Raw genomic sequence first — 23359 nt, 5'->3', positions numbered from 1 at the left:
TCACTGCTTGAAGGTGAACTGAAATAAAGATTGAGTAAAAGATCACTCATTGACTGCAAGAGTACATCAATATCAGACTCATCCTTTGATAGCTGGGACAGTGCATACACCAGGTTATGAAGCTGTGCTGCAGGGAAGAAGCTGCAATAGCAGTGTGTATGAAAAGCACACAATAGGAAGACAAGCTTTCGCTTCTTTTGAGGTACTACTTTATCCAGTTCTTCCAAGAGATGCTGTGGAATGCAGGAGACTACAGCAAGGAGTGTGTAAAGGTATTTGGGCACTTCGTTACTCTGAGAGCTCAACTGAGGTAGGAGTGATTTTTGTTTTTGGAATTGAGTCGTGGGAGCAACACGAGAGAGAGAGAGAACTTGACACTGAGCTAGTAACTGTACTGGCATGCTATACCTGTGATCCATGGTCGTTATGACTCTTCGAGCTATTGAGAAAAGAAATAAAATTAAAAATAGTTAACTTTGTTTTTTACTTTCTTTTTGTAGTTTTAAAGCCAGTGCTTCCATTCCTAGTAGATGAATGTCCTGGAGTATGACACAGTCAATGGAACTGGTGCTTGACTCTGATTCTAAACTAACAGATACTGTCAGCAGTGATTGACCATCAACTCCACTTTGACCCTATAAAGACCATCATAAATAATGAAGTATATACATTTTTATTTAGCATAAACTCATTTACCTTTCTGAAGTGTTCATTGAGGAGGATTACATTAGCCTGTGAGACCAAGTTATTTTCATCATAGAGCAACACCATAGAAGTGCTGTCTTCACTCTTTAGTACATCACTCAGCAGTGGTACAGGTAAAGAGTCCATTAGGCCACTCATTTCATTTTCAATATAAGAACAAACTCCATCTGGTGTTAAAATACTCATAAGTACCAAGTCATTCAGTGTATACAGGGTTGACTCCTTTTCAGTAGAAGAAGCTCTTAGCACTGGTATGGAAGAGATGGGAGGAAGGACTGAGCTGTTCTTTATCAATGCCTTCCATTCATCAGGTTGCTCAACCATTGACTGATGAACTGACTCCATAAATGATGGAAAGAGAGGAAGAGAGTAAAGCTGTAGCATGATAGTCTCTGATATTCCTTCTGGTACAGGAGAGAGCTGAAATGGAGGGCTTTCGTTAAGGAAATCAGTCCAATAGTTCTCTTGACCCACACTAAGGAGAATATATTCGACTTGAGCTACACTGACATCAGTATAAGAGTCAAGGAATGATAGAATGTACAAGCAGTAGGCTAATGGGTATAACTGAGTATCATCAAAACATCTATGAGGAAAAAGGCATTCAGGATTGATCAACAGTAAATTATAACCTCTCACCTTGATAGTATGATGAGGACAGATTTCACGAGGAGTTGCCTAAACTGAGTTGATGCTGATGCTTGTCTTTTCTCCTCTGCTTCTCCTTTGACCTCTTGAGTCTTCATGAGGTTTGACTGTAGCAAAGCTTGACAGAATATCGATTGGTATCTGCTCCAAGTTACGAGGAAGTTAGGGGTAGCCTTCGATAGCCATTGAAGGAAACTGAAGACCAAAGAAGAAAAGAGACAAACAGAGCTGGCAGTGTTCATTAGAGATACAGAATAAGTCTCTGCAGACTGGCAATGAAAACCAAAAGACTCCTGCAACTAAAATAAACACAATTATAGATTCATAATGTTTAAAATCAAAGAATACACAGTAGAGTTTATAATTTTTCTTGTAAAATTTATATAAAGCTGCTATGATTGTTTTATACTTTATTTTTGATCAATTTGCATAAAATTAGCCCAAAACTACCCACTATTGAAGTGCTGTACATGTGTACTGGTGGTAAATGTGTACCTCCTTATAGCTCTTCATGACATCCTCAACCTGACTGACAATATAACAATTAACAATACCATCAGTGACACTCCCCAGACACCTGAGGAGCCTCTCACTAAGCTCCCTTCTCTTCTCATCGCTCTCAGCAATGGCAGACATAAGAGTGTTGTACGAGTCAAGAGAATAGACATCAGAATTAGCATCTTTCTGAGCTTCTTGTAGAGTGAGTTCTTGTGCTAGGGGAAGGGACGAGGTAGAAGCGTTGATGAAGTTAAAGCGACAAGAGAAGATTTGAGAAGTGGAGTGATGAGGAGGGAGAGAAGAGAGGGTCAGTATCAGTCGGAATGACTTGTTTACGTGAATACGTCTACCACAGAAATCCAATGAGATATCTCCTATACACAACAAATGGAAGAAAGAAAGATGAAGTGAAGACATCATTAATATTAGAGAAGTAACTTACTTTTATCAGTTTTTTGCCAGTACAGGCCTGACTCTAGAATGGGTATTAACGAAGAATGAAATGGCAATGAAATATTCTTAAGAACAATCCAAAGGCCCTCAACTAGTGCTTGCTCTATTGAGTGAAAGAGAGGTACAGACCTGCAGAGAAAAAAAAAGAAAAAGCATCAAAGCACTTATAAATATTCTTATACCATTCCTGTCCATCCAGAATGCTCCATTTATCACTCAGTAGTGATGTGGCTATGTTGTCTGGGTCATATAAAAGTGTCCAGCGATTCCAAGCATGCTCTACCAGTACAGCATACAAATGATGAAGGAGGGAAAGACTCGGTAACGATTGTAGAGATTGAATCGGATTTAACATGAGGAGTACGTCATTAAAGAGATCATGATATTGATACCCAGTACACTTAAGAGTTGATTCTTCCTCTCTCTCTTCTCCTCCAGTAGATGACGAAGTGTTCTCCTGTTGTTCTTCAATTTTACTTGACCCAGAGTCTCCTGCTCCCATTATAATCCCTTGTAGTGGTGGTATACCACCATGAGGAGATAGAGTGAATCCTTTGTCTAGTATACTGGGTTTGACGTGATGAGTGACAATGTTTAGTGCTTGCTGTGGGTCCAGTGATGTAAGGTATGAGGTGTAGCATGTGGTGAGGGCCAGTTGGCCTATTTGACTGGTGAGTGCTCCTGATAGATTATCACGGACTGTGTTCCATTCATTGTAATGGGAAGACAGTGACTACAAAATAGAGATAAACTAGCTCAAATTTGATATAAAATGTACAACATGTATATGCATCAGAAAAAATGATAAAGTAGAGAATGCTCTCATAGTCATTTTTGATGAAATTTGACGAATGACCCTGTACTATAGTACAGGGACTTTGGCCTCATTTTTGAGCAACTTTTAAAAATTTGTAAAAAATCCAAACTTGATCAGAATCAGCTCAAACTTGAAAAACAACATAAGTGCATGTATATGTATTAGAAAAAATTATTAAAATGGAAGATTCTCACCAAGTGATTTTTGGCAAAATTTGGCCTGCGCCCTGTACTATAGTACAGGGACTTTGGCCTCATTTTTGAGCAACTTTAAAAATTCATAAAAAATTTAAATTTGATCGAAATCAGCTCAAACTTGAAAAACAACATAAAAGCATGTATATCTATCAGGAAAAATTATAAAAACGAAGAATTCTCTCCTAGCCATTTTTGACAAAATTTGGCCAATACTCTTTTTGATGACACCTTTTCTAAACCCATCCTCCTTAAAACGATGCTAGGCTACATAAAGACACCCATTGGTGTTACATACCTCAATAAATTGTGTTGTTTTTTCAAGTTCTTTGCCCATTTCCATCACAATCTCATTCTGATAAGTCTTCTCAATGGAGGCCTGCTCTAAGGAGCTACTCAAACCTTCCAGCCTCTCATCAAGCACCTAAAAATAAAAAATTAGAAAAATTAAATATATTCCAATAAAATACTGATCTCTCTTTTTTTTGATTTTCCTTCTTACTTGAACTTTATGATTCAATTGAGTTAGTTTCTCAGTATACTCCTGGAGTGATACCTTCACTTGTGACTTTCTGTATTCAAGTCTACGAATGTTGTCCTGAAGCATCCTGTGGAAACTAAAGCAGGAAAGAGACAAAAAGAAAAGACATAATCAAGAAATGTACATGTAGATAATAGCAATATAGAAGAACTACATAAATAACAGGTAAATTATATATATATATATATATATAAATGATGCATAAATGAATAATGATACATATAAAATAAACATAATAATTATTATTAATTTTATCTTACTTCTCTACTCCTTTGACCCAAGAGCAAAGTTGCCCAGCGGCTAAGTAAAGCTTGCTAAAAGTCTCCTCGTTGAATCCTGGTCTTGAAATATACAACTGTAGTGACTCTAACAGCGGGCCTGATGCTTCTCTGTGCTGTGAGAACTCCATCATCATCTCTTTGAATCGATCAATGTTAGCCATTAGCCTCTTGGCCCCTTTTGTCCAGGAGAGGTCAGACCCAGGGGATTTTATGATAATAATGACAGCCTCTAGTAATTCTTGAATATCAAGTGGAGGCTTGTGAAGCGAGCGAAGCACTAAAGTATAAAAAGTTTACTCACTAATCATCATGAATTTAAACTTATGAATTACCTAGTAGGCTCTTCTGGTCCAAATTGAGAGCAATTTCTTTCGTTTCATGCTCAATTCGCTCCAAGTCTTCAACATACAGTGAATATACATGCTCATACTCTGGCAGAACCTTTGAAAAAGGAGAGAGAGAGAGAGAGAAATATCTCAAGTATTTTTGTACTATTTATACCTTTTGCAGGTGTTCAATCCTCTCTGATTGCTTATAGACCAGTTTCAATTGCTCTTTAGCAATGGCTGTGTCTTGGCCTATCTGAACCAGCAACTGAGCATAACTCTACAGACAAGAAGAAGAAGAATAAGACACATGTGCATGACTATATTAGAGAAGAGCCTCACTTTTCCTTTTTCTTCTAAAACTATCTCTTCTCTGATGAGTCTTTCTTTTAATGAGAGGAGCTTCCTCTGAGTTTTTGAAAAAGCTTCAATAGCTGTGTCCAGTTTGTGACACTCACTGCTTAGCTTTCTCCACCATTCCTCCAACTCATGGCAAAACCTAAATACATGCAAATCATGTACATACACTGAATGCATATACACGTGCATAGAGTAAACATATTATTTTGGCAATATACTTATGAAGGAGTGAGTGCTTTGCACAAACTCTGCCTGCACCAGTCTCCAATTCATTTAAAAATTAATAGGTAGATAATAATTGTTGAGAAATACACTTGCTCCCTATAGTGTACTTTGTCTAACCATGTGTCAAACCACAGGAAATGCCCACTGTATAATTAGAGCAACCCACTAGAGCATTGTCAGGTTGGGCCATTATAAAAAGGGCTGTCAAAGATCTGCAAATCAAGGAAGACATAGTGATATAGTCAATACAATTTTTGGAAGGGAGAGTGTATTGCATACACAAACCCTGCGTAATTTTGCGATATCATTTTATTACTTCAAAAAACCTTTTGAAACACGTTGAACATTAAAAAAGTGAATCTATAGTCCATGTCAAAAATTTCAACAGCAAATAACATGAACATGTACTGTACATGTGCACAGTAAAAGCAAGCAATACCTTTCAGAGAAGAACTCAAACTTGTTGTTCCAGCAGCAGCAGACAGTGATGGGGTTAGCAGTATAATGGGATGAATATGAGCTAACAGGATCAGTGTCTGCTGTTGTATTCCTTAGCAACATGTGAAGGGAAGTCAAGAGGTGAGCTGTGCTCTCCTGCAAGGTCTTGGGAAGAACACAATCTACAGAAATAAAAGAAATAAAGTATATTCATGAATGCTTGTACATTTTAAAATTATTACATAGTACTAATTAATTCTCTCACTCTCATACTTTTCAAGTGATAGTTTGCCACATGTAGTAATTTCTTTCTGTCCCAAGGTAGTTCATAACACACTTCAATGACTGACAATAGGTTCTTCATTCCCAGGAGTCCACAGTTACTCGCTAGCTCCAAGTCAGGGAGAGATAGAACCAGTCTCACATTAGTCTTCAGTCGACTGTAGACAAAAAGAAATAAATAAAGATTATTGGTAAAAGCAATAACAATAATAACAAACAACAAACAACAGTAATATATCAATGCATAATAACATACATACATTGTACAATACATTATAATTTACTTTATAAAAAAGATCCATGCTTTCTGTTCAGAGTATTCAGAGCCATTCCTTGTCACTTCAGATCTCAATGAATTGACAATGCGTGATCTCTCCTCCGGATTGAAGTCCATATTTATCGAGCAATCCTTGACAAATTCGTACACAAGAGAAATGCAAGAAGGATGGAGGAGCTCCTGGTCATCAAGAAAGATCACAACACGCTCATTCTGTCAAGAGAGAGAGAGAGAGAGAGAGAGGAGAAAAAATAAGATGTACATTCATAAAGGTGCATCTCTTTGCTTTATAGTCATAATAGTATATGTACATGTACATTGGTGCTGATAATTTTATTCCTATAATAGTAATGAACAACATACCTTCACTCCAGCATTAGTATAAATGCTCTTTAAAGCAGCTCTGAATGCTCCTATGTCACCATCAGACTGAAAGCATATACTAGGACTAATGCTGATCCCTTCTTCTCCTATAACATGAGTGGCTCCAGTAGGAGCAGTGCTAGTTGTGTTACTGATCTGTATCTGTGAAGGTCTTTGCAGTGAATAACCAAGTGATGCTGTTATGAGTAGCAAGAGGTGCTCAATGTGCCCCATTCCTATTAGCAGTATAGATGATAGAGGCCTCTGTTCTTCTAAGAGGTGAGAGAGATGGAGGGAGAGGGTGAGGGTGAAATCGTAGAGAGAGAGAGGTGGTGTGGGGCTTAGCGCATCAAGCTCTTGTTGCAATGAGATGAGCTTGTCTTCCATTTGTTTTTTACCAATGCCAAAGGATAAAGGAGAGTATTGCAATAATGTAGGAAGCTAGAGAAAAAAGAAAGAAAATGATTATAATAATAATAGTAATAGCTAAGCTAAATCTATCATGCATAAACTAAAAATAAAAAATACAATACATAGCAATATTGTGCTGACTAACCAATGGAGATTCACTGAAGTATTTCTTCAATGCATTGTCTACACACTCCTGGTATCTCTCCCTATCCACAGTGGTGGTCAACTGGGCTGCATAGTGCCAATACTTCTCACTGAGCCAGCACTGGAGGAGATCAATTGGAGATATGTCTCTATCACAACGAAGAGTTAAAGACCTGCAAAGAATGCATTCAACAATGTAGAAATAAATAAAGATTAATGGTAGATTAAAGAAGCAAGATTCCTCCATTTTTCTTTCTCCCTCCTTCTCTCCATTACCTCAGTGTAGCATCCAGTACAGTGCTGGTAAAAGTGTAGTGCTTCCTGTCTTTATTATCAATGAATGTAGTCTGCAGTTTAGTGTGTATCTGAACTGATGTCTCTACTAGCTGTGTTAGTAGACTGTAGGACAATCCAGTGAAATATTTCCCCAGTAGTGCACTGTATATAAACACCAACTCTTCCTCACTATAATAATAACAATAATAACAATAACAATAATAATAATAATAATTATTATACTTTCACTTAAGGTAGTAAAATTATAATATTAGAATTTAAAAAATCCTTAAAATATAAATATTATTCTACTACATACATGTACATGTACATGTATATGTGTACAAGTAATCTATTACCTGTACTCCTCCCAGTGTAGATACAATATATTACTAATGGTCTCAGGATCAAGCCCACATTGAGTGCTGTCAGTTGAGAGTATGTAAGTAATGCCACCAACATTGTGCTCTTTGTATGACGGAGGAGCCAATATGGTACCAGTTGATATGTGATTGACTATTAGTGAGAGTAATGAGCCTGAATGAGATACCTATAGTATAAAAATAAAGAATAATAATAATAATAAATTATCAATGTTTCTACTTGGCTCAAGTGAATGTCATCCACCAATATGACTACTTTATCGCTGCTTTGCGGTAAGTAAGTCCTCCCCGAGTGCCAAACAAGATTCTCTTGGAGCTGAGACCAAAAAGTGGCCGGACTTGATAGCTGATTGACATGAGTATGCATGAAGGAGTACATGGGGTCGTTGCTATTGCTACTGGAGCCGGAAGCATTACTGCTATTAGTGCTGGCTCCTCTCTTTGATGCAGTGATGGTGTCAACAAGGAATGCAGTCTTGCCACTACCACACACTCCATCAAGTACCAGGTGAATGTTCTTAGTGTATAATAATTGGATGAACTCAGAGAGTGCCTTGCGTTTAGGACAGTACACATAGCCACTGGTACTCTCTGCTCTGCATAAGTCAAAGTTAAGAGACGCTGGTATCAGTTTATAGTGCCAGAGACTTTCGTCTAGTGAAGTGAGGGACTCTGGGAAACTCTCCCTCAGCCAAACCTCAAAAACTCTCCTGCCGTCGCTCGTCATGGTACTTCCAAACGTCCATATAAGGGCATATGCAAAGACTCTTTCGACAGAGGAAGAAGAAACTGATGCTGTGACATCAGATAAAAGACACTAAAAATAAATTATATTTTATCATTAATTTTTTCAAAGTTAAAATTATTATATGAAGCATGCTCATAATGTATACTGCAATTATTGGTGATAATTATAGGGGCTTACCTTCAATACATTACACAATGAAGAAACCAGTTGGTGAACACTTAATGAGACATAACTATACACAGCAGTGCTGTCACTATCACTGGTGCTATTATACATGAGGTCTATTAGTCCTGGAATGTGCTGCTGAGAGAGCAGGGTGAGGTGTTTCTGTATGTCTCTATCTAACGGAAGGAATGAAGTCTTTACTCTGTGCTCCCATGATATGCAGCAGTCATGAGTCAAGGAGAGGGTTGGTAGATACCTACTGACATCTCCAGTACTGGGACACTGCAACAGAGGAAAGAGAGAAAAAGAAAATTAAAAAATAAAAATACATGTACAAGTACAAATAAAAGAAATTAATATGCAAATACATTATTATTAATGCAAAAATATTATGCATTAAAAATGATATTTTCTTACTGTTAGTATAAATTTGACTGAAGGGTCCAATAGAGTAGATGCATTATTAGTAAAGTAGAGTAATGTCTCATTCTCATTGCATATCCACTGTAAGCAAGGGCTGAGCCCTTCCTCTGTCTCACAGAGAGGCCCTGAGCCTTCCTCTAGCAGGATCAACTGTATACTGTTAGTGCTTGATGGTGAGAGCCTGTTCAATAACTGAGGCAACACTCCTGGTACATCTCTGTGGAGGAGAAAAGAAATAATGACATATTGCACAGATCTTTATTGAGAAAGAGGTACATGTACATGTACTACATGAAAATATATTGAAAAGATCTTCATTGAATGCATAAAGGTATTATAGCAATCAGAAACTATATCAACATGTACATGTACAATATATGCATTCATTCAATGAATAAAAGGTATAGTTTATACATGTATAAATACATTGCACTATTAAGGTGTTAATGGTACTATAGAAGACTGACTTCTCTCCCAGCAGTCCCCCAGTGTATATAGCATCAGTGGGCAGTGAAGTGTTGCTCAGTGTATACCCAGTGCTCTTTATAACTTCAATGGCTAATTCAATGACCTCTCTTCTACCTGCCTCCCAGTTACCAATGACTCTAACCACTCTGTTTAACAGGATCAGTTGAACTAGCGTGTGGACTGATTTCAGTAAATGCTGTGATGGTACGAGACCTTTAACAAGGCAGGCTTGGAGTATGGCCGACTCAAGATTGTGCAAGTCTAAAATAAAGAGAGAAAAAGAGAGTGAAAGTATGAGAGGCAATGTAAAAAATAATATACATACATGTAAATGTATAGCATATTTTTATTAAAAGGAATTAAAGCTATTTTAAGCATAATGTGTACATGCATGTACAGTAATAGTAATTGTATCTACATGTACATTTACTTGTATTTCTTCCTCTAGTAGATAACATGGCACTAGCTGCTCTTGATTCCTGAGCTGATTCAACTGCCTCCCGACTCCAAGCATACACACTAACAATCTCAGCCTGTCCCTTATCTAGCTCCTCCAATACCTCAGATACATTGATATCACTGAAATACTCCTGCATTGACTGCAATGCAGCAGGAGGGAGTGGTAACTGTAGCTCCCATATTGAGACAAGAACAGACAATAGCTCTAGCTTCTGCAATAGACTATCGCTACTTTCCTCTCTTAGATCAACATCGTCTTCATTTTCTTCATCTTCTTCGACAAGGACGGGTAGAGCAGGGCCACCTTGTCTTGAGGTAGCGAGTGAATCGTGAGAGGATTGAGTGAGGTGAGAGAGAATGACAGAGCTGGCTACACTGCTAGAGAGAGTGGTGGGTGGAGGCGGGCTGAGGGACAAGTATGGCTCAAATGACTGCTGGTAATGACTACCACCGTAATGATGATGATAATCCTTTATGTGTTGACTGGAGAGAGAAATTAAAGCACAGGCGTCGGTTTTATTGATGTTGTTTTCAGCCGTGTAGCGCGAGAGAAAAAGGGAGAGAGGGGAAACGGCTGAAACGAATCCATTGCTTATAAAAAGAGCTTCGTATGTCACTGAAGGAGGTGCCTCTTGTATGCTATAGGTCTTGAAAACAGAGAAGACTGATGAGGAGAGAAGAGAAGGGAAGGTGGAAGAGAGGGTTGTGCTAGCAATACAGAAGCTGGTATCAAGTTTATATGCCTTTAGGCTCTCCCCAGGGAACTTGACAATCCTACTCCTCTTTATCTTGGCTTCTCTGATGGCAGTCATAAGCTGAACAGATAACTGGATCAGTGACACAGGGAGGGAATGGAGATTGGAGAGATACAGCCATGAACCTAATAGTGTAATAAAAGAACAATAAATAATAATAATAACAACAACAAGGACAATACATAACAAAAAATTATGGTAGTAAGTATGATTCAATCTCCTGTGCTTTCTTTTTTACTATAATGTTCTCATTACTTTTCATGCACATTGGTTGTTGCTTTTTTGAACAACAATAATAATCACATGCATACATGTACATGTTACAATACCATATTATTGTACCTGTTGATGCTATTCCTTTAAAGCAGTTCATCAAAGTATCATTGGATGTTGTGTTGGAGCACTGCAAAGGAAATAACGGATACCCACAAGCAATGGACACTGTACTAACTGAATCAGACTATAATGAAGAGAAAAATAAATAATAATGTTTATTATTATTATTATTATTATTATTATTTACTTTTGTATCATTAGTTATGACACCGCAAACTTGCTGGCTCATCACTTTCACCATATGAACGGCCATGCTCTCAGTAGGTGTGGTCAAAGCTATGGGATACCCTCCACTATAATGAAAACCGTAATTAAGAGATGCCCCAATAGTACTTAATACACAAGAACGCTGAGTAGCATCATGAGAATAATGAAGAGAGGACAGCCATTGGAACGATGATGAAGGATGTGGTTCAGTAGAAAGAGCTTTAGCTCTTTGCCTGTATGTTAGTAGAATCAGCATCAAGTTATGATATAGGATTTTATGTATGCCAATGGCTACTGGCTCACTCTTCAAGTCTAACTGTGTATCACTCCAACCTGCATCTTCCTCTTCATTCTCTGCAGAATTATTTGCTAGTTGTCCAATGCCTTTATTGGAGTCGGTGAAACCTAATTTAGGATCATGTTCTTGTGTTACTTTCCCTTCATGTATAGACTCAAGGGTCTGTATGGCTGATTGTATATCGGATAAGAAGCTACTAGGATCTAATGAGCCTCCTTTAGTGTTCTCTACCTCTTGCTGGAGCCTTTCTTCTAGTAATATGATGGTGGCTAGCTGGAGGATTTGATGACTGGAAGAACTTAGCCAGACAGACGAGAGTCTCTTTATTAAGGATGGGGTGGTGGAGGACTGTGACGGAGTTGAAGGAGCTGATTTTTGTTGTGTTAGTGTCGTGATGAGCTGCTGATTCAGGGTCTCTGTCACTGAGTGGAGCAAGTGATTGAGTATAATCTCAATAGCACCATCACAATCAACACCCTGGGGAAAATACAGCATTAATAATACAATATTACTATTACTGTTAAAAATTCATTATTTTGCAACTTTAAAAATTCATAACAAATCTAGTTTTGATCAGAATCAGCTCAAACTTGACAAATAACATAAAAACATGTATATCAATCAGAAAAAATTATAAAAATGAAGAATTCTCTCCTAGTCATTTTTGGCAAAATTTGGCCAAGGCTATAGCCTTGGGTCTTTTGTCAAATTTTGGAGTAACTTTAAAAATTCATAAAAAATCTATTTTTGATTGAAATCAGTTCAAACTTGACAGATAACATAAAAACATGTATATCTATCAGAAAAAATTATAAAAATGGAAAATTCTCTCCTAGTCATTTTTGGCAATATACCAAGTCTTTGAACTACATTGTACATGCTTAAGAATCATCATTATTATTACTTCTGCTAGCTCTAATTTCTCTCGTCCATATCCAGTCAGTCCGGTTATACGAGGCAGCAACGAACTGCTACGAATGATGGGCAGGAGAGATATATCATTACTGAACAGGAGGCCAGTTGAATGGAGGAAAAGCTTGGGAATAACCTTACATAATACAGGAAGATTGGAGCCTAAGAATAGATTGTACAAAGTATTGGGTACTTAATAATAATAATGCCATGCATTTATTTTTAGAAATTTATGTACATGTACATGTACATACATGTATTCATTCATTTGTGTGTAGTAAAAAATAAATAAATAAATAAATCCAGTGCCTACTGTAGCAGACTAGCTGTAGTACATCTTCCAATGTTAGGAAGTACAGCCAAGGACAGCGTGAGGATTTACACTGTACATACTGGAGCAACACTGACTGGCATTGGGTCAATGTGTTCAGAAACTTCTCTAACATCTGCAACAAATCTATAAGAGACAAAGAAAGGAAAAAAATAAGAGAATAATAATGAGGATAATAATAAAGAAAATAATCATGATAAAAATACATAAAATGATGATTATTATATATCCTATCCTACTTACCTTCTTGCAGGCAGCACTGTATAACATTAGGCGACTTAGCGGTTGATTTCAACAGCTGCTTCCATTCCTTATTGATGGTTGTGAAATTAAAATAAGTTGAAGGAAGATGCTGTGCTGCCTCAATGCTGGTTAGAACCTCCTCCAGCTGGACCCAGTGGGTCTGTACTTGTAGCCACACCCTGAGGACTGCTTCTACCGTTTGAAGCTGTTTGTGCCAGTGCTGGAGCTCTTCAGAGAATGAGGTAGCAGCAACACTGCCTTCAAGGCTCTTTAATGACGTCTGACATGAAAATAAAATTAAAAAATAGGATCATCTTAATGTACATATAAATTATATTTTTAAAATGTGTCAGAAATAAGAGCATTAGTCTCAAAAGTATCACATATGTACATGTATTTTATAGATATTTTGGCATGTTTTTCAGATGCTAATAACTCAGAAAATACTTGTAAAAATCAGCTCAAACTTTTTACAAAGCATAAGGATATCAATATGTATCAGAAATTGGAGGTAATTGATACATGTAAACTAATATGGATATGATATTTAATTTTTACTTGATAATGATCAAGAGCTTCAAATATCTTATCCACATCATCCAATAGCATTACGACTTCATGTTGATGATGATGATGAGTCATCCTTTCAACAGCGACAGTGGGTGTGGCACTAATAATAGAGACACGCCCACTAGATATGCTCCTCTTCCGAACGACAGGAGAGGTATGAGAGAGAGCTGAAATACGACCAGCTTCAACACCAATATCAGAAGCAGCCTGCATGAAAAGAAAAAAATGAAAAATTAAAAATAGATTTGCATTAAATTATACCTTACCTGTTCATGTCCATGGAGCCTGTAAAAGGGCTTTAATTGGAACTGCATGCTAAGCCACACCTCCTCAAGGTTTTTAAGTAATTCTTCAATAGCAACCTCTTTTGAAGCACGATCAACAATACCCAATATATCAGCACTGTAACCTATTGAACAGATCAATAAAAGCAAAAAATGAGTGCTAAGTACATGTTCTTTTTACATGTACATGTACTTCCAAGAGTTAAAATTACTATCATGCATGTAGCAATTATTATCATACATATTATTATCATTATTATTCATTATTTCTTATTATTAATTACTCAATAGTTTGAGTTCCATGAATCGTCCTACAGTCATGTGTCTCAGGACATTCATGTCCAGTGTCCCATTCTTCATCAGTAAGAGTATCAGTGAGTGATTGTTGGAGTAACGGAGAACTTGCTTCCAATGACGTGGCCTCATGTGTTTATTGGAGAGACCCTCAAGCAGTGGTACTGTATGCTACCATTAGAAGAGAGAGAGAGAGAGAAGAAATGGATTTTATTACGAAAAATTTGGCCCAAGACCCAGTACTGACCCAACTTTTGAGCAACTTAAAAAATTCTCTCTCTCCCCTTCTACTCACTTGCATCTCATAAACAGCTTCTTGAAAGTGTGTTCTAGCATCCCAGTCTCCAGTGCAGTCTCCAAGTGACATCAGTAACTCTGTGTGCTCACGACAGGTGTCCTTCATATCAGAGAAATCAACATTGAGCCAGATCTGAGTCTTAATGTTAGTATGATACTCTGAAATCATGCTAAGAGAGAAAGAGAAAGAGGGCCAATAAATTATTAACATAACAGTATGACATCTGCTTTTGACTAGCATGCATACATGCATTCATCTTCTTAATTAGTCAAAATAGAAGACACTTACTGTTGTCTTTCCCAGAGGAGATTAGCGTTTGTTAGCTCATCCTCAAACCTAAAGACAAATAGAGCAGAGAATTATATAGTAATAAATATACAGTGATAAACTACAACTATAAATGCAATAATAATCCTATAATGAAGTTTTAATATGCAATGATCAATAATGATAATAAGATTAAGAATTAAAGTAATTCTATGCTAGAAACTACATGTACATGTACATATACTATTACAATAATACTATAGCTCTCTCTCACTGGTTTAATATGCTAAAGTTAACAACGGATGCCTGGAGTAGCTCCTGTAGCTCCATGAGGTCCTTTGCCTGGGCCCTCAGTCCCAGTAATATCTGTACATATTCTTTAATGAGGTCCTGGGCCACAGGAGGGTCACAGTTATGAGAGAGGCAGGGGCTACTGAGGAAAGACTGATGCTCTCTTTCTGCTTCTGATCCAAATACTTCAAGGTCTCTCTTAATGGCTGCACTGTGTGACTGTATGAGTGGAGCTATCCTCTGCTTACTGAGAGCCAGTCTCTTCTTAAGACTGGACCACCTAATGACAGGAAAAAGGAGTACATGTACTTGTAAATTTTAGTAAACTTAATGTACATTTAATGGTGAATTATACAGTAAATGCAATATATACATTTACATGAAATTTTTATAATCAATAGTATGTATATTTACATGTAAATGCATAGTAGTTAAGATTACTGTAGACTTTGTCTACCTGTGGGGTATTCCTTCAAAGTGGTCTCTGGTTTGAGCTGGGAGTGTCTGATGAAACTTGTCCAATATTGAGACTGCTCTATGAACTGCACCAAACTTACCATCCATCACTAACTGCTGGAGATTAACCTGATACAATGATAAATAATAATAATACATTGATACTTTATATTATTAATATTCTTTTCTATTTACTTTGTTAAATATTGTTACTAGTGTCATGATATGATCAGGATCAACAGTGTCTCCACTGATTGCTTCGACCTGTGGCTCTATTTCAGTAAAGAACACCTCCAGCTCTCTCAGTACAAGCAATACCTGCAGTAATAATAATACAGACACAATGTAAATGTACACATGTACTGCAATGTAAAAATCTAAGTAAACTAAGCAAAAATTTAATGGTTAAGCACACAAAATTCATAAAATTTTAAATTGAGAAAAAGGCAAATACAATGTACAGTATTATAAGATGCATGTACATGTACATGTACATGTAGTATTATGGTAAAATTTACTTTTTTCTCAAGGTAGTTAGCATAGATGTAGGTCCATTTCTTAGCTAGTGAAGTCAGTGCATTCTTCACAGCACGCTGATCAACACAGATCCAACCAACATCAACAGTGTCAATACTACTAGATAACCTCTCCAACACACCCTGAGACAATATGTAGAATATAAAAATATGAAAAATAGTGACAATTTATACAGAATTATTCTTATTATTATTATATGTTAAAGGGAAAGCAATTCAGTCAATGAGAAAGTGTTAAAATGCCCGAGTTTTAATACAGGTATTATCACCATTATTATTAATCATTATTATCATTATTATCATTATCATTATTATTAATATCCTTGTTACCTGGAATACAGCAATCTCTCCATCAAAGTCCTCCAGTGTAGGGTGTCTTGGTCTCCTCCCATCTTTAATGAGTCCTGTCTCTGAGCTCGAGGAAGACCGAGACGTGGACGGAGGAGTATTAGAAGGAGAAGAAGAAGGTGGAGCAGAATACTGTCTGTCCGGTTTGAGGAACTCCCAATCGGAATGACCAGTGACTGACTCCAGTACACTGCTTGCTGTTTGACTGGACATAGGAGGTGGAGCAGCAGAATGACTGTATGTATATGTACATGGGGACAAAAAGAAAATTGTAATGTTATACATGTATTGCAGAAATTAAAAAATAAACATACATGTACATGCATGTGCATGTATGTACATGTATGTAGTTAGTATCTTTTAACTTTAACTTTAAATAACTTTACTGTATACAAATGTATACAGATGGACAGCCAGCTTCCTGAGCTGACCGCCAAACAAAAAAAGATTAAACAGATAGAGAGAGAGAAAAAAAAAGAGAAAATAAGAATAGTAAATAAGGAAATAATAAAAATAAAAATAAAATGAAATAACTACTAACATAAACAAATCAGGAATACATAGAGTTTACAGGAAGATTGGCACAAGAAAAGCAAGGACATACATAGTGATAAGAACAAACATTATTAGGGTCAAAATGAACAATAAAGTGATTCCAAAAAGTTTTCTTTACGTGTAATTTAATAGTTTCTTTAGAAAGAGAGATTTTTACAGGTGGAAGAGAATTCCATAAACGAGGGAAGAGGGTGAAAAAAGTGTGATGTGAGGAGTGATGAGAAGTAAAATTAAAAGATAACTTGTGAAATGTAGACTATATGATTTTTAGCTTTTCTCTCTTCCTTTCTCTTCCCTTTCCCCTTACCCTCTTGATCTAGCACTAGCAGATCTTGATCTATTCACAGTCTCCGGACGTGTGAATCTCCGTGGGTGTGGTTGCCCCACCCCATTAATAAAATCGTCAAACGTTGCCAGGACGTCTTGCTCCCATAGGAAGCTGTACTGAGAGAACCTTTTACGAAGAGACTGCAAAAAATAAAAAATAAAAAATGTTAAATATAATAATGTATGTACATGTACATGTATGTGTTACTATACCTGGCACTGTCTAGCACTGGTCTCTACATGAGCTGTTATCTTTTGCAAGTTACCCAATACCTCAGGATCAGAACTCATCAGCTGATAATAACTCTGTGTACATAATGTACATTAAGTACATTTAAATGCAATTTTTCAATAATAAAATACAGCTACATGTACATGTGCTTATTACGATTCTCACCTCAGTTGATAGTGGGTATAATCTTGAGTGTAGGCTCTTACTAAGGGACACAAACCCTTCAAGGTATTGTTTGATCCTCTCTGGGACAGAGGGGAGAGAGGAGCGAGCGGAAAGAGGAGGAGAGAACTCTATGTCCTTCTCGTATAATTCCAAAGATACAGTAACCATTGGAGGAATGGAACCACCCTGATGAAAGAGAGGGAGAGATGGAGGTAGAAAGAAGAAAAGAAAGATATGAAAGGAAAAGGGAATAGGAAATAGAAAGGGAGGGATAAAAGAGAGATTGTTCTTTTAGTCTAGTTTTGTTATTATTATTGTTATACTTGTTCATATTTCTGTGCCCTTGATATCAGTGTATTCATTGAATGAAGGATCATTTGCTTTAGTCCTTTCACAACCAAACAATCAAGATAATACAGATAGCCAGACCATGCAGGGGAATCCCAGCTAACCTCAACACGCTAAAGAGAGAAATTTAAAATACATATTACATGTACATGTACATGTACATGTACATGTACATGCATAGTGATCATTACTTGATATGCCTTCTTAAATAATCCTTCAATCTGTATCATAGAGGAGCATAGGACTCTCTTTGCTATCTCAACCAATTCACTATGTAACAATAAGCAGTCAAATTCACCAACATATGTACATGTACATGTATATGAAAATACAAGTGTAAAATAAGAATTTATATATGTACATGTATATGTATATGTACTTATAGTGAACATTATAATCATGTGCATAAGCTGGCTGCTATTACCTGTACATATTAGCTAATAGATCAAGGCTGCTTCTCTCAGTGTCTCTAAACATGTCCAGTGTCACTAGGTCGGTCCATGATCCAGTGATACTTCTAATCCTGTCGGTTTGTTGAAGAACACACTGGACAGCAGGGAGGAGATCAGTCTGTAGGCTGGCCTTCAGTTTAGCTAAGAAATCAGGGACTTCAACACTGAGCCAGTTCAATTGACCCAATCCTTCCTCTAACAACTGGAATGAGAGAATCATCAATAAATACAACATTCACATTACACTGTATAAATAAGGGAAAATTATTCTGAGGCTTAGTTTTTGCTATACGGCTAATCAGTAATCACATTTTATTTTTTGAATAAAATTTCAGCTTTGGATACATAATACATAATCATAAAAAGCATAGAAATATAATTAAAGTCAATATCATAGAATTGTTCTTACTTTATCAAGTAGTGACAGTTTTTGCTGGAAGAGTCCTTTATGAACAGTGTCGAGCGTCTCCTGCATTGAGTTGTACTGCCTCATGTAGACCTCAAGGCTAACCCTGTACTGGTGGAGAGTGTGTGGTGAGAGTGTCACTGATAGAGAACTAAGAGAGACAAGGAGATTATGGTTCATAAACCTTCTTCTTTGTCTATCATTATACATTGTACATTAAAATAATTAAAACATAAAAGGTTAAAGAAAAGTATTAAACAATAAACATCAATAACATGTAGGGACTTTCATCCCATCCAAAAATTCTTTTCTCTCAGAGACTTACAATGTAACCATTACAGCTTTGCATTACATAAAAACTGTGCTTATAAACCATAAAAACATCTTCATATCATCATGGGGCACACTTGCATAGCAGGGGGTGTGGGTGTGATGTCCAAAGGAATGCACAAATACAATAGCTACAGTACACTCTGGCTACAGTACATGACAAGATGGTAACAGCTACTCCAGCTGCTCTAACCCTCTCATGGAGAACAGCTCTTACTTTATTACTTGAGGTACAGGGACTGATAGCAATGGCCCCCTCATATAGTGGAGCTCTCTTAATACTTTCTCCAGTGATAGGCTGAAGTTGACTTGAAGCTCACCAGATGATTTATCCTTAAAATGAAATCAATCATCAATGAATGCATTATATGCAACTACAGTGATACACGTATGTACATGTACATTACTTACTTGTTTCAATAAGGTGCATAATAGTGCATTGTCAATGCTTTCTGGTATTGATTTCTTCCATGAAGACACAACACTGTTCCATTGCCTAAAAATGCCCACACATTATTCATAATACTTAAGTAATCTTTATAAGTACACTTGAATATACATACATGTATATGTACACATATCTCTTTCTCACCCTTTCTCTCTCTCTCCCTCCCTCCTCTCTCTCTCTCTCTCTCTTCATTCTTACTGTTCTATTGCTTTTATTATTTTACTATGAGCGTGTCTCAGCAGGAATCCTTTCTCTCCATGCAGTAGATACGGAGCAGCTTCTCTTACTCTCTCTATTGGGACGTCCATACGCTCCCTCAGAGCCCGTAACCATAGCAACTTTGAGGGCGTGGCTGGAGTGTTGGGAATGAGGGGAGGATCGGTGACAAAAGACGTCATGCAATCTTTTATTTGAGTGACGTCAGCTTGAATGGTATCAATGATTGCCTCAAGCTTAGGACTCAGTACAGACTATATAGAATGCATGAAAAAGAGCATGTGAAATAAAACTTAAAATACTAAAAATAATGTTAATGCTCTCTATAGCAGACACCTCCATTGTAGAACTTAATGCACCAATTACAATCCATACTGTATAGACTGTTCATTTAATAGAGGTTCCACAGTGCTATTGTTTTAAATATACTCTCTCTCTCTCTCTTTCTCCTTCCTTACTTGAATGCTTTCTCTTGATATAAGTCCTTGAAATGATTCCAGTAGTCTTAGTGATGGCTCCAACAACAAACAATCATCAAAATAGCAGAACAGGACTTGAGACAACCGACCCTCCAACTCCTAATGTGTAATAGTAATACATACATGTACATGTATCTATTTACATATATTCATTACTTTTACTGATGATCTAAATACAAAGAAACTCTTCTCAAATCCAACCTCTTCAAGACTCATAAGATCCTATATACATATGCAAAGAGCACAATCGCGTTAATTCAATAATGTACAAATAAATGCAACCGTGGTATTTCTAGTAATGTAAACTGGAGTGACAACCTACTTTAGTTGACTTCCTAAAGTGGTCCAGTGTTACTTGAAACTGATGATACACATCAATCAGTATTGGATCTTTACCCTCACTGCTTCCCTGAGCAGCAACTAGCGCCAACTCACTAAATATAGAATATATACAATAAGAATTAATGGATTTAGAGCCCTCTCAATATATAATAATATTTATAAGTATACCTGAAGTGCTCCATGGTTTGTACCAGTTCCAGTAGATCGTTGCATCTCTCCAGTGTACTGTTAAGACTAGTGAACACTGGAGAATTGCGTGGCGGCCATGAACACAAGGGATAGTCTATTGCTGGTAAAGCAATTAAAAAATAAAAGTATTATTACATTTTGTATGTCTTTCATTTTATAATTATTATCATTTTATGTTATACTTACAATGATGTCCTTGTCTAGAGAAACTAACAATACTGGAATCACCAACTGCAGAGTCCTGATCAAAAGTACATGTACTAAAGAGAAAGAGAATAAAAGAAAGATTTCAAAAGGTATGCAAGTATATAAAACTACCTCTCTTTGCTACGTGTTTGATGAATTGACTCTTGCTGTATCTGGTTCAGCCTGTCCTTATTCTGTCCGATCACTCTCTCAGCTACGTCCCTCCTGTCCAAATAATATCCTCTGAATGCAGAGCATATCCTCAATGCTTGTCTAATGCAGACGCAGGACTCTATTGGGTTCTCCAGAGGATCCACTCCTACTATATCCTTAGCTTTCAATGCTAGCTTGTTAGATATTAGTCGCAGAAGACGACTGAAGTGAGCACTCTGAGCATAAACCCTGTATAGGCAAATGAATGACAAATAAAACTATAATACTATTGATAAAAGTTTCACATAAAAACCTACATGTATAATAATAGTGAATGTACATGTACATTATGCATATTAAAGGAATTTCTATGTGTACAGGCTTTTAATGTAGCATATAATATGTAAATTAATGTTTTTTTCTTTACTTTGAGTGTTGCCAAACTAGAGATAGCGTTGTCACCAGTGATGGAAACAGATCAGTTAGTGTGTCTGGAGAGAATGCTCCTTCTAACTTTAGGAACAATGGCTTTAATGTACTGATGTACATTAAGGACAGCTCAGTATCAATGATTGACTGTAATAGAGATTGAGATAAAGGAGAAAGGAAAGGAGATTTTAGAAATTAAAAAGAGTAAAATATTAGAGAAGCACCTTTTCCATGTCCCTATGTACATCAATGAATGCATCAGCATAAGTTGATCTTGCATGTTCCAGTCCGTTAAGAATGCGTAACACTTCAACTGAGTTTAACTGATTACGAACTAATAGCAATTGCTGATATCTGTTCTCCCAATACTAGGGAAAAAAAAGATAAATTTAAAAGTTTGAAATAAAAATGAAATACCAGCATACTGCATGTATGTACATGTACTCACTTTAATTTCAGCGATAGGGCCAGCCATTTTACCATTTGACTTTGCAATGGCGCCATTAGGATCGAAATGCATAGCCATCTAAAACAATGGAGAATATTCAGTGACTAGTGACATATTGTGTATGTGTTACTATAGTATGTTAAACTGCCCGTACTTTGACTTGTTTCATCCAGGAGATTACGCACGACTCCATGATGTGTACCACAACAGCTCTTCTTTCATTATTGCTACTAGCAGCTCCTTCTACCAGTATATCAAGTGATGGTATGGGTAAGACCAAATCACCAGAAAGATGGCCCTGAGTGACCTAATGAACACAATGCACACTATTAATATACATGTATATGCATTGAGTAAATGTACTCTTGGTTATAAGCAAGTATTCTTGGTTTAAGCTAAGCATGTACATGTATATGCAGGTCTTTCGCACTTGTACAGTTTTTAAAGCACTTTGTTGATACAGCTGAAATAATGCGCATTTATCTTGTTCACACTAGCAGCTGAATTATGTATCATTTTGTGTTCTTATTGCCATAGGTTTACAATGATCGTACTGCATCACTTCACACAATCACCTCAAGGAGGTCGAGTGAGAGAATGATGTAGTCAGGCGGAGAATGATGTAGTCAGGCGGGGCCTGACAAATGCAGATTGATGCGCATTAATTCGAAACCACTCTAGTGTGAAAAGGGCTATTATCTAAAGAGTATATAATCATTAACAATAATACTTGATGCATCATCATTATATTAATTTTATTTATGTACCTGTATATTACTGATCATTCTGTGCAATATGTCCATTATTCTTTCTGGTGATATTCCTTGAGCAGAAGCAGCAGATGAAGCAGCAGCTCCTTCCTTCTGCTCTGCCAGTAATGGAAGATACACCTCCCTCAGTACCAGCTCAAGATGCTCAATTGGATCCTCTGAGCACTCGCTGCATACAACCTCGTTCCCTATAGTTTCTTTATTGAGACGCGAGGTGTGAGTGTTCTTTATGAAGAACAGCGCTTTAGTGTGAATGGAGTCTGGAGGGTGTGGCGATACTCGGAGAGTACATGCACCTGTACTTTCCTCTGACTCGGTGGGGAGGTGGACGAAAAGATGACGTGTCTCACTGTTATTACAGAAATCAAGAAACCTTAACCTGGAATGGAATACTGTGAGTATGGGCATGCCTTCAGCTTCTGTTTTTATAACCTGTTATCACTGTCTGCAAAGAAAGTCCTCAACTTCTCGCCTTTTGGACGAAGAGAGGAATTTACACGCGACTCAAGCCACCTAAGTCTCTCATCCACCTCCATTATCTACAGCTCCTCCTTTTGCAGACCAATGGGACCA

The 23359-nt window shown here is 37.0% G+C and overlaps 1 protein-coding gene across 1 annotated transcript in view; it reads right to left on the bottom strand.

Annotated features, from left to right (window-relative positions):
* LOC109582981 (uncharacterized) overlaps positions 1-23359 on the bottom strand; it is a 26533-nt gene extending 3174 nt beyond the window's left edge. Inside the window, exons 1-62 of the mRNA XM_019998084.1 lie at positions 23219-23359; positions 22784-23165; positions 22171-22323; positions 22017-22094; positions 21793-21936; positions 21567-21715; positions 21119-21388; positions 20987-21060; positions 20780-20900; positions 20592-20703; positions 20426-20491; positions 20249-20368; positions 19773-20044; positions 19538-19622; positions 19344-19459; positions 18800-18947; positions 18363-18592; positions 18130-18208; positions 17914-18051; positions 17591-17776; positions 17407-17499; positions 17174-17334; positions 16294-16546; positions 15946-16086; positions 15623-15745; positions 15429-15556; positions 14955-15251; positions 14702-14749; positions 14411-14582; positions 14106-14286; positions 13804-13946; positions 13526-13744; positions 12968-13247; positions 12707-12850; positions 12386-12555; positions 11164-11958; positions 10983-11100; positions 9857-10765; positions 9426-9687; positions 8953-9175; positions 8548-8817; positions 7843-8439; positions 7599-7789; positions 7240-7428; positions 6965-7136; positions 6409-6849; positions 6053-6258; positions 5760-5926; positions 5488-5668; positions 4806-4962; positions 4639-4743; positions 4470-4578; positions 4117-4414; positions 3818-3932; positions 3614-3739; positions 2487-3037; positions 2294-2433; positions 1849-2225; positions 1345-1652; positions 697-1291; positions 488-635; positions 5-439 (exon numbers count right to left, since the gene is read on the bottom strand). Of these exons, the coding sequence (XP_019853643.1) occupies positions 5-439; positions 488-635; positions 697-1291; positions 1345-1652; positions 1849-2225; positions 2294-2433; positions 2487-3037; positions 3614-3739; positions 3818-3932; positions 4117-4414; positions 4470-4578; positions 4639-4743; positions 4806-4962; positions 5488-5668; positions 5760-5926; positions 6053-6258; positions 6409-6849; positions 6965-7136; positions 7240-7428; positions 7599-7789; positions 7843-8439; positions 8548-8817; positions 8953-9175; positions 9426-9687; positions 9857-10765; positions 10983-11100; positions 11164-11958; positions 12386-12555; positions 12707-12850; positions 12968-13247; positions 13526-13744; positions 13804-13946; positions 14106-14286; positions 14411-14582; positions 14702-14749; positions 14955-15251; positions 15429-15556; positions 15623-15745; positions 15946-16086; positions 16294-16546; positions 17174-17334; positions 17407-17499; positions 17591-17776; positions 17914-18051; positions 18130-18208; positions 18363-18592; positions 18800-18947; positions 19344-19459; positions 19538-19622; positions 19773-20044; positions 20249-20368; positions 20426-20491; positions 20592-20703; positions 20780-20900; positions 20987-21060; positions 21119-21388; positions 21567-21715; positions 21793-21936; positions 22017-22094; positions 22171-22323; positions 22784-23165; positions 23219-23322 (13765 nt within the window). The 5' untranslated portion in view covers positions 23323-23359. The remainder of the gene's footprint in view (positions 1-4; positions 440-487; positions 636-696; positions 1292-1344; positions 1653-1848; positions 2226-2293; positions 2434-2486; positions 3038-3613; positions 3740-3817; positions 3933-4116; positions 4415-4469; positions 4579-4638; positions 4744-4805; positions 4963-5487; positions 5669-5759; positions 5927-6052; positions 6259-6408; positions 6850-6964; positions 7137-7239; positions 7429-7598; positions 7790-7842; positions 8440-8547; positions 8818-8952; positions 9176-9425; positions 9688-9856; positions 10766-10982; positions 11101-11163; positions 11959-12385; positions 12556-12706; positions 12851-12967; positions 13248-13525; positions 13745-13803; positions 13947-14105; positions 14287-14410; positions 14583-14701; positions 14750-14954; positions 15252-15428; positions 15557-15622; positions 15746-15945; positions 16087-16293; positions 16547-17173; positions 17335-17406; positions 17500-17590; positions 17777-17913; positions 18052-18129; positions 18209-18362; positions 18593-18799; positions 18948-19343; positions 19460-19537; positions 19623-19772; positions 20045-20248; positions 20369-20425; positions 20492-20591; positions 20704-20779; positions 20901-20986; positions 21061-21118; positions 21389-21566; positions 21716-21792; positions 21937-22016; positions 22095-22170; positions 22324-22783; positions 23166-23218) is intronic.

This window comes from Amphimedon queenslandica, unplaced genomic scaffold (assembly GCF_000090795.2).
Source record: "Amphimedon queenslandica unplaced genomic scaffold, v1.1 AMPQUscaffold_13340, whole genome shotgun sequence".
Lineage (NCBI taxonomy): Eukaryota > Metazoa > Porifera > Demospongiae > Haplosclerida > Niphatidae > Amphimedon > Amphimedon queenslandica.
The sequence above is the reverse complement of the archived record's forward strand: the minus strand, read 5'-3'. Positions and strand labels throughout refer to the sequence as shown.